Source organism: Poromitra crassiceps (assembly GCF_964638095.1).
Source record: "Poromitra crassiceps genome assembly, chromosome: 22".
NCBI lineage: Eukaryota > Metazoa > Chordata > Actinopteri > Beryciformes > Melamphaidae > Poromitra > Poromitra crassiceps.
In genome coordinates, this window is record NC_139647.1 from 3782362 (window position 1) to 3796689 (window position 14328).

A 14328-nucleotide genomic window follows, 5' to 3' on the forward strand; every position below is an offset into this window, starting at 1 on the left:
GCTTAACCAGAAATCGCTGCCATTTTGGTTCGTCAGTGAAAAAGTCTACCGGGTTTTAGAATAGGGATTTCACTTAAATGCATACAATAAGGTCTGTGGTTAACAAAGGTTTATGGGAATGGATAATCTTCACCAATGTTAATCACTTTTATGCCTTTTGAAGCGTTTTCTAAAAAACGTGATAAAAAAACGTATTTATTTAAAAGTCGTAAAAGTTATTCACGTTTGTGACAATTATCCTGCTGAACGGTTCCAAATTCACGTTCCCATCAACTTGAAAAGGCAATATGAAAAGGCAGCATAGGACACGCACCTGAGCAGGTGTGTTTGTGTTTGTTGTGGTGCATCCCAGCAGGCGGTGACAGGGGCAGCCTGGAGGAGGAGGAGGAGGCTCCTCAGCTGCTGAGGACCAGGAGCGACGCCTCCTTCATGACAGTCCAGAGGAGGTCAAAGACACACAGAGACCTGCAGCGCCTCCGCACACACAGGTTCTCCATCAACGGACACTTCTACAACCACAAGGTCAGAACTAGGGACGCACCATATTGGATTTTCTGCTGATAACGCTGATATTTTCCAACTGTTTTGGCAGATTGCACAAATAGATATGCACAAATCCCCCCCCCCCCCCCCCCCCCCCACACCTAATTTCAGAGAACATCAAGTCTCTCCTGTAGAGGAAGGAACAATGGCTACCGTATAACTTCAAATAAACAAAACGTTTATTTGAAGTTATACGGTACTCTTATCATGATGGCCCACTGGCAGATGCAGACATAAATACAATGCTTTTCAAAATGTACACATTCACTGGGCAAAATAAGAAAATTACTTCAACTTTTCGTAAAGCATTTATGTAAGCGTCAAACATTTGTGCATAATTAAAGGCATCGTTTTATCGGCCTGTGTCTGTCACATCGCCAGAAATGTCCTTTAGCTCGAGGCTGAGATTTCATTTTAAAACCTTTATCGGCCGATACCGATGACGTGCCGATATCATCGTGTTGTGCAATCTGGGCAATGTGCAATTCTGTTTTTAGCAAATATATCTTTTAATCTCTTTTATGCATTGGATTGTACTTTTTGGGCAGTGTGCAATTTTGCTAACTGCAATAGTCCTGTTGTATGTGCTGTATGTATTGTCTGTATGTACGTGTTGCCTGCCAAACAGCAGCCATAAGGTGTATGTCCAAGACAAATTTCCTTCGGGACAATAAAAGTCTATCCTATCCTATCCTATCCATCCGTAGTAATGAGCACACACACACACACATACACACATACACGCACACACACACACAGACACACACACACACACACACATTATTGTATCCCTCTGTTGACCCATGTCCAGGTGCAGAGAGGCGGTCATTTCCCGTGCGGGTGTGTCCATGCTAGCGCTGAGTGCTTCACAATAGCCCGCTGTACGCTGGCTTCACGAAGGCGCCCCGGGAATGTGGGGTTACACGGAGGTCCTTCATCAACTTCTCCAGAAGTTTCACACACACCCTAAGCTGTGATTGAACACATTCCAGCTGCAGGCCCAGGGATTTCCTTTCTGTTTGAGATTTCCTGTTCAAAATGGTCAAGGTGTTCAAGCTGGAAAAGTCCAGGAATCGCCATTGTTGAGGAAGGAAATTTCCTCTGAACATGAACTGTTCCTTTCCTTAGAAGTTTTGGGTAATGGATTTCTCCACACTTGTCTCCTCAGACATCTGTGTTCACTCCGGCGTACGGCTCGGTGACCAACGTGCGGGTCAACAGCTCCATGACCACTGCACAAGTCCTCAACCTGCTGCTGCACAAGTTCAGGGTGAGCTATAACACCGATTCATCGTCTCTTTCTTATCAACGACCCTGATTTTTAGATGTGAATTTGTCGAGAATTCCACGACTATCTGTATTGTAGGTAGAGATGATGGCAGAGAAACTATGATCAAAACAGTCATTCTGCTACCTTCTCTAATTGCGTTCCGTTCACTTCAGTTTTCTTTTCGATGGCAGCCTTTCTTGCAGATTCCAGATCTCCTCTCTCCATTTTCCCTTGTGTGTTTCTTCTCCCCCGTCCTACTGTATTTGGCGCACACGTCTCCCTCTATTGGTGCACAACACTAAGCTGTCGCCTCGTCTTCTCCACTGGTCCTATGTTCTCAGCTTCCTCCTTCCATTTGTGTCAACTTCTCATAAAGGAAATAATGGTGAAATTTAACAATTCATCAATTTGCTGGGGACTTCCTGGAACCCTCTCAGGGACTCCTGGTGGCCCCCGGACCCCACATTGAGAACCACTGAGCTATAGATACTATAGAGACACTATAGAGACACTATAGAGACAGTCGGTCTGTGTGGGAACGGCCACTAAATGTTACTAAGGCTGGCGCGCGAGTGGGGTAAAAAAAAACATATATCTCAATGGGCTGACTCACCAAAGGACAGTGCTGCAGCTCTACACTACAGGATTGGGGATTCTAGAGCAGGTACATAGTCTGTTCAGATGTGTGTTTACTGTGGTGGTTGAATCACTGATCCTGTCTGCCTGGGCTGGGCTAGCAGCTAAATGCTAACTATGCTGAATGGGGAGGATTTATCCCACCCTGACCACACCCCCAGCCAGCTACCCCAGCGTCTATGACGAGACATTGACTGTATCTATAAGACACACAGCTCACAGACCGGACCAGAGATAATATAATCAGTATTTTGTGTCTTTTTAAGGTGGAGAATAAATCTGACGACTTTGTTCTGTACATGGTGCACGAGTCTGGTGGTAAGTCTGAACTTCCGGTCTGGTTTTTTACACAGCATGTCCGTTTATGTGAGTGAGTGTTTGTCGTCAGTTTGGATTTTGTTTTTCTCGTCCTGCAGAGAGGGCCAGGCTGCGGGATGCTGAGTATCCTCTGGTGGCCCGTGTGCTTTATGGACCCTGTGAGAAGATCTCCAAGATCTTCATCACAGAGGCCGACCTGGGAGAGGAGGTCACGTATGATGTGAGTCTGGGGCCTCCTGCCACCACTCCCTCTATCGCTATCCCCATCTCGTTCACACCAAGTGACCTCGTTTTTTATTTTTGTCCCCTCTCCAACGCAGACACACAATGACACAATGGCCCAAGGATAGACACTTGGGTTAATTTTAGCAAGCAGGGGAAATAGGTCCTGTTTTTAGACTGATGTGACAATGGACTGAGATGCCTGTCTGTTAACGGTATGCAAGTCGGGGGAAAGTAAAACAGTATTGTTGATGAGGAAAGCATTCTTCTAGGTTTCGAGTCTCACAGGGAGAATCTCACTGTATATATAGATATTTCACACCAACTGTTTCGAGGTGGTGAAGTAGGAAGTAAAGCGGGTGTGACCAATACCATTCCATGTAGGTCTTCCAGGGCCAGGGCCCTCATTAATGTTATTGGTTACACCGGCTTTATTTCCTGCTTTACCACCTTAAAGTGGATGCTGTGAAAAGGGCCTATTGCTGTAACACACTAATTAGAGTTCAGATATGGTAGCGGTAGAGCTATGCCATTCTATATTTACATTCCATTGAGATGGTGTCATTCTTTTGTTGAAGGCTGTTTACGAGGGTTGGGTATCGTTTGGATTCTGATTCTGATTCCGCTTATCGATTGTGGTTCTCAACGATTCTCAATACCGATTCTTTGAGGGGCAGGGTCAAAACAGGTCACATGCTTATTTCACAGGCAGGCGGGGGGAATGTTTTTTTGATAAACTATTACCCAAGCCATATTCAGTCATATTCATATTATCATAACATTGCTTGTCTTTTTTTTTTTTTTTAAACCAATAGTTTATATATTTTTGTATACAACATACTAGGGCTGTGAATCTTCACTGGCCTCACGATTCGATTTGATTACGATTCAGAGGGCTACGATTCGATTCCATTATCGATGCATCTCGATGCATCTCGATGCATCTTAAATCGATGCATCACTTTTTTCCCCAATACATGATTTATTTTTTCTCACTTTCTTTTTTCTCACTGTGTGGCTTCTTTTAAAATAAAAGTGCATTTAGAATTGCATTGTATTATGATCCATAATTAAAATAAACAACTGCATGTACTTCCATTATATTTTATTATTATTATTATTATTATTATTATTATTATTATTATTATTATTATTATTATTATTATTTTAAATAATCGATTTTTGACATTTGTGAATCGATGCAGAATCGTGCAGGTCCGCATCGCGATGCATCTTATAATCGATTATTTTTGACACCCCTACAACATACCGCTTGATATGTTTGGGTGGGAACTCAGTTTTCAAATATGTTCTGCACACAGAATTTGTTTAGGAATCAATAAGCAGAATCGATTCCTTGGAACCGGTTCTCGATGCCCGACCCGTGTTGACTGTTTTGATTTTGTGCTTAGGGGGGAAAGTTGACAGTGACCGACTATTATAGACTAGTTTGATTTGGAGGCATTGATGTGCTTCCAGAAGTCATTAATAGAGGTCATTATAATAAACAAAAAACATAATAATCATGTAATCAGGTATCATAATCAGTGCCAGTGTCGGCTTCTCATGCTCGTACGTTTCCGTCCTTTTCTCCTCAGGTTGCCCAGTACATCAAGTTTGAGATTCCTGTCTTGGACAGCTTCGTGGAGAAGCTCAAAGAGGAAGAGGAGCGTGAGATCACCAAACTGACCAAAAAGTAATTCAACAGCAAAGTCTCACTCTACTCTGTAGACTGCAGATGCAGAACTCTCACAGACCTCCCAGCCGAACTTCTGTAACAACACATAGGATTTGTAGAATGTGAAGCCAGTGTCTTGCCTTTGGCCTTCAGCCGATCCAAACAGGGGAAGAGTTCACTGCAGGACAGTGTTGTTGTTCAACTGTAATCGTCACTGTGTGCCAAGTTGTCTCGTTCTTTAACTCACATGACTGAGATTGCAACCCTCTAACCATGAATTAGAGGGTTCTTTTCTGTTATCTACTCTTTTTCCTTCATTTTGACTACACACATTTTTTTGTGTCGTGTTAATCGAGAGAGACTTAATAGCATTATTGTCGTTCTCTTTCTTCGCAGGTACAGCGCCCTGAAGTCCATGATTCGACATCAACTTCAGGGCATAACTCACACCAGTGACTGAGTGTGAGTGTGTGTGTGTCTCTGTGTATGTGTGTGTGTGTGTGTGTGTGTGTGTGTGTGCGTGTGTGTGTGTGTGTCGTTAGGGGTGGGAATCACCAGATGCCCACGATACGATACTAAAACGATACTTGAGTCACGATACGATAGTATTACGATATGCTAGTATTGCGATATATTGAATATTAAAACTTTGTCAACATCTGGTTTATATATTAAGATCAATTTTCCAGTCTGTTCATCTGACTTCAACCATTTTATTGCAGCAACATTGTCAAGTAGACGGAATCAATTGAAAAAGCAATTGATTCTATTATTCTAGTACTGTAATAGCAAACAGTTTATTTTCACATTATATAATAAAATATCAATACTTGGCGTCCAAATATCGCAAAATATCGCGATACAATGGTGTACCGATTGTTTCCCCTAGCGCGCGTGTGTGTCTGTGTGTGTGTGTATGTGAGTGTGTGTGCGTGTCTCTGTGTGTGTTTATGTGTGTGTGAGTGCGTGTGTGTGTGTGTGTGTGTGTGAGAGAGAGAGAGAGAAGAGTGTGTGCAGGTTGAAGGACACTGTGGCAGCACAGCATGCTGACTGTTGATTGTACAGTTAGTGAATGTAGAGGTAGAATTAAAGGCTGCAATAGAACCATATCATAGATACACCAATGTGCTTCTACTTTTAGAATATCTCTTTACAATTTGTATAATGTTGCATTTAGTTGATGTTATTGCTTGTTTTTAGATCAATATATATTGATATACTGTATTCACATTTTTTTTACAAAAGATCTTTCATAACAGGTTGGACTCTGCAAATGTGCATAACTACAAGATGATTTCGGCAATGTTTTTCTGACACGGATGTAATACGGACGACATGATGTAATAAATCAATTTGAGCCGTGCCTTTCTAAATGCTTTTGGATCTCTTGACAGAAAAACACGATAACCTATTACAGCTCTGATTGTTCCCACGGACAAACAGCCATCTTTATGATTTCCTCTACTTCCACAGAAACTAGTACAGCATGGTTTAGCATTGTTCCATCTAAGTGACCCTCTTTGCCAGCGAGTTCCCATGAGCTGTGTGTTTGTTTGTTTGTGTGCGTGTGTGTGTGCGTGCGTGTGTGTGCGCGAGCGTGTCTTTGTGTGTGTGTGTGTGTGCATGTCTGTGTGCATGTGTGTGCGCTTGTCAGTCCATCAAGACAACACAATAGAGGTATCCTGAGAGCAGAGGGCTGGTCCTTTTTCCCACAGCAGCAGCAGCAACAACAACAGCTGATGTTGCATCAACCTTAAAGATTATTCTAGAATAATTTGCCATTATTGACGAATCAGATTAAGACTAATCAACACTAGCTATGCCCCCCTCCCTCCCTCCCCCTCTCTCCAGCTCCAGCAGTGGCTCCCAAACTGATGTCTAGGGGGCTCCAGGGGCCTCAAATCTCAAATCATTCATTCCCAAATTGTTTCCTTAATTGTGTTTTATTAGATTCAGCAAATTGTCATCTGACAATTTTTTCTGAACAAATTCTCACTACAAAATAATCACAACTAACAAATGAGAGCTGCTGTAAAATGTTTATTCTGATCTGATCAATTTGAGTATTTTCAGTGCAGTCAATACATAATAATATAGTAGACTAATAAAATATTTGACTGGCTATATTTGTCACATTGGTATACAATGGCATGTAGCAATTCATTTCTTGATACTTTTGCAAATAGTTACAGGTAACTTGTCTATTTTCCTGCAATATCACTTAAGTACCTCAAATCCCCATTGTGGTGTTTGTCACCATCTGCTGGCTGAAAGGTGGATTGTGCAAGTGTGAAAGCGCTCTTAGCCCTGTTGCTAACCGCTCCCTTAGCCCTGGGCTAACAGCGCTCTTAGCCCCAGGCTAAGAGACTGACTTATCCCTGGCTAAGTGTAGTGTGAAAAGCCCTAACGCGATCTAGATGTATAAATAGCACTACAGGTGAGGGGAAAATGTAGCCTACCGGTATGTTTGATCTTATAGTGTGAGGTGTTCGTTTTTTTTTTATATGAAACGCAGCTTTTACATTTCTATATACATGGTATATCATAATTATTACATCTTTATTATCACACTATTACCCTTATCATGTTGTTACTAAGCTGTAATGTAAAGTGCTACCAGTAGTTCCTTGACAGCCTAATTGTATACTGCTTGTGTCTTTGTCAATGCCATCCAGGCAGAACATGTAATGCTGACAGTCAATAAATGTGAAGGAAACACTGGAGGAAACAGGGAGAAGGATACTGCCTCCACAGAGAAGCCAGTGACACACAGAGGCCATTTACACCTGGCGTTAACATGCGTTTCCTGCCATCAGATTGCAATCAGATTATATTTTATCACTTGAGCCTGATTCCATTTACACCTGGCATTAACATGCATTTTCTGCAATCTGATTGCAGGAATGGTTGTCCTCTCAATCCGCATAAAGTTGCTGTATCCAGATTGAGAGGACACATTGCATTTACACTTGTGTTCAATGTGTACACAATGCATCCCTGACCACCTCCGGAGGTGGTTTGGCCGATCAGATTGCAATCCTTCTTCAATGCGTTTTGGGGGTGTTTACACCTGGCATTTCAAGTGATAAAACACAATCTGATTGCAATCTGATCACAGAAAACGCATGTTAGCGCCAGGTGTAAATGGCCTCATAGAGATTTCAGAATCACTTTAACGACAGTACTCTCCTTAAACACTGATGAGAATAGTTCACTGTGCAATCAAATCATGAACACCTGCCTCACTCATTGGTCTCAGAACTTTAGAGACTTTTTTTTTATTGGTCATGGGCCGACTATTCCGGTACGGAATTGCGGTACGGAAGAATGGCGCACCTGTTCTATTTTTGTCGGATCCCGCATGCGTCTGACAGATTACATGAGTGTGGGTCTGTTTGCATCTGTTCCGTAGTGTTTTTACCTCTACATTTACTTGTTTAACGGTCATTTAAGAAAATGTGGATAAATATATAGCTATATTTCCACATAATTTGGCTTCCATAGCACAATATAATCATGTTATTCTTTGCAGGTATTCTTCTGTACAGATTTTCACAGGAGTCACTCAGGGGCTTTTAGGGAACTTAATTTTGCAGCCTTCATTCATATTCAACCTCAATGACTAATTTAACAAAGGCAGCTGCCTACTTTTCCTCCTGCCTATTTTCCTATGACAGGTACATTTGATTAAAATACCATCGGTGTATGCTACATGTCATAACTCCCCACTTTTGCTCTTACACCCTTCCTGAAATGATCAATACTGTGGCCTTTGAGACTTACTGTCAAATGCTCTGTAATGAAGCAGCGTCCAAGGAGGATGAAATCATCTTAAAGCCATTTAGGACAGAAACAGAACATTTTATTGAAATACTGTACTTCCTCATAGGGTGGCTTCTTCTCCCTGAAGATCTGCACCAGGAGGACCTTGGTCTCCACGTTGGGCATGATAGCCTACCTGCTCACACACACAGACAGAATTAACTAAGGAGGATGTGTGGTCTCTGGGAATGTGTACATTTTGAAGAGCATTGTATTTATGATGTAAATGGCCAGCCTTTTATAGTGCTTTTATCCAAAGCGCTTTACAATCAGTAGGTACATTCACCCATTCACATAGACATTCATACATCGATGGCGACAAGCTACCATGCAGGGTGCTGGCAGAGTCATCGGGAGCAATTTGGTAGCCTAGGTAAACCCAGCCACCACGTGACCTGCTCTCTCAGTTCCCAGTCACTATCATAGTGACTGAGAACAGGTCTGAGAGCAGGTCACGTGGGGGATGGGTTTACCCAGGCTAGCAATTTGGGGTTCAGTATCTTGCCCGAGGACACTTCAACATGTGGACTGGAGGAGGCGGGGATCGAACCACGGACCACTTTTATCCAAAGGGATAAAAGTGACAACCCACTGTCCCTCCTGAGAAACAGCTGGTCATTATGTCTGCCAGTGCACCATTATGATAAGAGCAGGCATAATAATGTGTTAATGACACTACAGGACTTGATGTTCTCTGAAATTAGCTGTGTGTGTGTGTGTGTGTGGGGGGGGGGGGGGTGTGTGCACATACATATACATATATATACAGTATATATACATATATATATATACACATATACATATATATATATATTATATATATATATATGTATATGTGTATATATATATATGTATATATATATATACAGTATATATATATATATATATATATACAGAGGCAGGTCATTCTCTTCCTTCTGCTCATCCAGCCCTTACCGAAACGATTGGGGAAACCCCTCACCATCTGACAGGCAGAGAGAGTAGAGAGAGAGTTACAAAAGGATATAAAACCACCAAATTTCCACCACCAAAAAAAACAAGAGAGGGACACTTAGTGAGAGAAGGGTGAAGGATGTCTCTCTCATTTTGTACGGCTCCTCTCCCAGTCTGACAGTCTCAGTTTCTTCCAGCCAGGTGTCTCTGGAGTGCAGCGTGTGAATACAGTCTCTGCAGACAGGATATGACATCATATATTCAAAATTTTTTTTTTTTAAATGCCAAGTCCAAAGACAAGTCAGATGATCAGATTTGGGTGATGATCTGGATCTGGGATTTCTGCCATTAGTTAGACAAGTATATTTTCTCTCTCTCTCCCCTCTCTGTCTCTCTCTATAACTATGAAACTAACAGAGATAGAAAGAAATCAGTTTCACTTCAAATGTAAGTGTGTGGGTGTAACAGCAGATGTTGGTGGAGGTTTGCACTCTCTCAGTGCCTCTGTTTTTAATCAGGATATCATGTAAGATGGCAAATTGGTATCAGCAAAATATATCAGTATGGAGGAGACAGACATGTCAACCCAAGCCAAAAGGCAACTGTGGACGGCGTGGGTTGCTTTTTGGTTTTCCATGGAGCGTTTTCGTTGAGGCTCACAGTAACCAGTTGTGCTACGTCTTTCAGTTACATCAGCTGCCAGTTAGTTAGACGTCAGTTTCTCATCATCACAATTTTCTGTAACACAATTCTTTATCAGACGTGCCTTTTATTAGTAACTATTATTATTATTATGCTGCTAGCTACTTTGCACTTTGCACTACATAACTCAGGTCAGATCATACATATATATCATATCACATTTATATTTATTATGGGCGGCTGTGGCTCAGGAGGAGGTAGAGCGGGTCGTCCACTAATCAGAAGGTCGGTGGTTCGATCCCCGGCTCCTCCAGTCCGCATGTCGAGGTGTCCTTGGGCAAGACACTGAACCCCAAATTGGGGTGTAGCCACATTGTAAAGCGCTATATAAATGCAGTCCATTTACTATTTATTTATTTTTTGTGCAATATACTATACTGTGCAATTCTTCAATCTATGCTGTGCGACTTGCGGTCAGCATTTTTTTGTTTTGTTTTTAGTGTGTGTTGTAGAAAATTGAAGTTCCATTGTTTCAGCAAAAGGGAGAAATCCTCAATGCCACTGGGGTGAATGTATGTGTGAGATGTCACTAATAAGTCATACCATTAATTATGCCTATGCAATTATAGCTTATGCCAATGGAACTTCAATTTTCTACAACAGTGTGTATATTGGATATATCTGTGTTTACTTTTAGAGTTCTTTTAACGTGTCAATTTTCTGTGTGTGAGCTGCTGTAACAAGTGAATTTCCCACTTGTGGGATCAATAAAGGTACAGTATTGCATCGCATCCTATACACCCATCTACCCCCACTGCTTTCTCACTGAGGCAAGTTGGTTAGAGTAAATGTGTGATTTTCTTTCAACCCATTCCTTCAAGTTAGTTGAGGTTACAGCTTCTCTGAATGTCTAGTGAAGGTTACACATCAATCTGTAACAGTAATGTGTTTGTTGATACCTGATCCTCACTCTCTTCACCAGATACATATTCACTTAGGTGACCCAGCTGGTTTCTTCCTTACTCTAGAAGGCTATCTGGCAGGCTCATCGTGGTTAGTCTGATCTGTCTAGGACCTAGACAGATGAGGTGAACAGCCAAGCACCTAGACTCTAGGTGCTTGGCTGTTCACCTCATGCATTGTTAGTGGACCTGGGTCCTGAGAATGTTCTGTACTTACATCAGTATTCTTCTGCCTGGCCTTGCTAGCCCTATTTTGCACCTCTAAAGTCATCATCAGTCTGTGTCTGCCGCTGTACAGTTGTAATCTACTGTAGCAGAGAGAGAAAAGGAAAAACAATATGACAGATGAAACATTACCAATCTAGATAGCTGTTTTAGTGAAACAAGTGGTGCATGCGACTTGATTATTTTTTCATTGCTTTGTGTAAATGTCAAGTTGAGTCATGACGATTATGTTTCATGCAATTTGCAACCTGCAACTAGCTAGCTTGTTGCCTGAACGTTTTACCGTGTCAAGCCAGCCTGTGGAATCTGTTACCGGCGGCTGCTTTATTTAAAATGTCATATTTTAAACCTTACAGCCGAAGATGGCCCAAAAATGTCGTCTTCCACAGCTCAGTTCTTTTCATCTCCGTCAAACACTAGCCGAGACCAGCGGCTACTATCGTTAGCTAACTAGCATAGCATTAGCATGCTAACTTCTTCTCACTTGACCTGACAGCCAACATTGTGGCGTTTCTCTCGCCGGTGGTAAATCGCTGGATAATCTCTGCCTCCACAGCCCGCACTAGATTTATCAACACGAAGAAACAATTAAAACTCATCCGTTCAACTTTTCTTCTTCTGTGGTGGGTTCAACTTTCTCTGAGTGAGCTTGTTTATTGATCATACGTCAAAGACACACACACACACACACACACACACACACACACACACACACACACACACACACACACACACACAAAATGCAGATAGCCAAAACTTCGGTTCATTTAAATGTGTTAACGTTAATAATTCAATTCAGACAGATTAACATTGTCAAGAAGAACATGTCAGGGCATGTCCTGTTGAAAGATTGACTTCGCCTGTGATTGGCCGAATTGTCTAACGGCTCGTAAGTTGATTGGCTCTGACAGGTGTACAAAACAAAAACTGAACACTGCTTGACGTCAGTCCTCGTAAGTTCTTCTTGTCCTGTTGAAATATTGACTTCGCCTGTGATTGGCCGAATTGTCTAACGGCTCGTAAGTTCAAGTTGATTGGCTCTGACAGAGGGGCGGTGCTTATGAAAGGTGCACAACACAAAACGGAACACTGCTTGACGTCATTCCTCACTAGTTCTTCAAAGAGCGAACATGGAAACTAGCGCATTCTTGGATGACGTTACCGTCGATACCTGGAGCCGAGCCGAGCCTGAGGGCGAGCCTTGGGACTCCGCCTGGGGCCCGAGCCGACCCCACCTCAGCCCAGCAGAGGAGGACTCATGCTATGAGTCATGGAGCCAGGCTTCGAGCGCCTCCAACTGGAGTCTCCAGCCACCGCCTCCGCCCATCATCAAGGCAGAAAGTCCGCCACCTGACCCTCAGCAGGCGGCGGAGTGGACCCCCGGCAGTGCGTGGAGCATTCCGGAGGTGCTGACAGGCTCCGGGTGCGACTACGTGGTGCAGGACCTGCTGGGGGAGGGCTGCTTCGGCAAGGTGGCCCGGTGCCTCAAGACCGACACCGGCACAGCAGTGGCGGTGAAGGTCTTGAGGCAGGGCGATGAGGCTTTGGAGGACTACAACGCAGAGGTAGTTAATTTTAAGAGATAATTTTATCATCTTCAACGATCATTCTCATGATGAATGTTAAAATGTTTAACATCAGCTCGTGTGTGTGTGTGTGTGTGTGTGTGTGTGTGTGTGTGTGTGTGTTTTTTAACATCAGTTCGTGTTAGCTCAACGTAAGTTAGCTAGCTAGCTGGTTAGCTAGGTTAGCTGTTACTTTGGCGTCAGACACTGCTAACATCTTAAACATGGCGTTATCCTGTGAAGAATCAACTTTGTCTAACACTTCTAAACTGTCCTGTCATCAACACTATCGGGTAATGTCTCCCACTCTGCCAAATACATAACGGCCGTTAATGTAAACACAGCTAACTGCTACACTTATTTATCTTGTGTTATGTAACGTTACAGTCTGAGCCATCTTACATACTGGTATGTGCTGTATCAACATTGCAGTCTAATAAACTATGATGACCAATTTGACAAAGACTAAAACTAAAGACGTTCTGTATATTTTAATAGGTTTGTAAGTACACAATCATTTCAGTTAGTTTTCGCTTTTTTTCTTCTAAAGTCTAGTTTTCATTTTTATTTCAGTTAACTTTACCCTGCTGAAAAAACCAGCATGCACCAGCATAGCTTTTTATGCTGGTGTACCAGCATCCCAGCATCACATGCTGGGATGCTGGTAAATTTGTTGTGTTTTGAAAACACAACAAGTTATGCTGGTGGTGTGACCAGCATGGGATGCTGGTGGTGTGACCAGCATGGGATGCTGGTGGTGTGACCAGCATGCAATGATGCTGGTATGCTGGTGGTGTGAGCAGCATCCCATGCTGGTCACACCACCAGCATGGGATGCTGGTGGTGTGACCAGCATGCAATGATGCTGGTATGCTGGTGGTGTGACCAGCATCCCATGCTGGTCACACCACCAGCATGGGATGCTGGTGGTGTGACCAGCATGGGATGCTGGTGGTGTGACCAGCATGCAATGATGCTGGTATGCTGGTGGTGTGACCAGCATGGGATGCTGGTCACATATGCTGGTCTTGTGACCAGCATGGGAAGCATACACCAGTACACCTATGCTGGTGTGCTGGTGTGACCAGCATACACCAGCTATTCTGGTGTCAAAACACAACATGCTGGTCTATGGTTGAATGCTTGTTAACCAGCACCCCATGCTGAGAGTAGTCAGACCAGATAAACATCACAAAAGTAATCTTTCTTGAACTAGTTAAATGAAGACTATTTCAGGTTTACATAACAATATAATTATTTATTAAATAAAAGCAACACAGAGAGGGAGTGGGAGAGAGAACCGCACATACAGCAGTGCACCTGAACAGTCAGCCTGTACCTGTCTTTATGTCAAAAGTATTAAAAGTAAAAGTGTGACTCAACTCAATTAATGTGCTGAAGGCAATTAAAGACTCATTACAATTAAACTCAATTAAATAATAAAACTACTGACTAATTAACAATAACACAACAAACAGGCAACATCACCCGACAAGAAAAGAGGTCACCCCA

At 42.7% G+C, this 14328-nt stretch overlaps 1 protein-coding gene across 2 annotated transcripts in view; it reads left to right on the top strand.

Annotated features, from left to right (window-relative positions):
* rassf4a (Ras association domain family member 4a) overlaps positions 1-5986 on the top strand; it is a 37814-nt gene extending 31828 nt beyond the window's left edge. The window contains exons 6-11 of one of the 2 annotated variants that reach the window (XM_083658163.1): positions 353-522; positions 1712-1813; positions 2716-2767; positions 2866-2987; positions 4588-4685; positions 5064-5986. In XM_083658163.1, the coding sequence (XP_083514289.1) occupies positions 353-522; positions 1712-1813; positions 2716-2767; positions 2866-2987; positions 4588-4685; positions 5064-5127 (608 nt within the window). In that variant the 3' untranslated portion in view covers positions 5128-5986. The remainder of the gene's footprint in view (positions 1-352; positions 523-1711; positions 1814-2715; positions 2768-2865; positions 2988-4587; positions 4686-5063) is intronic. The other variant, XM_083658164.1, reaches the window with a different exon arrangement.
* The last annotated feature ends 8342 nt before the right edge of the window (positions 5987-14328 follow it).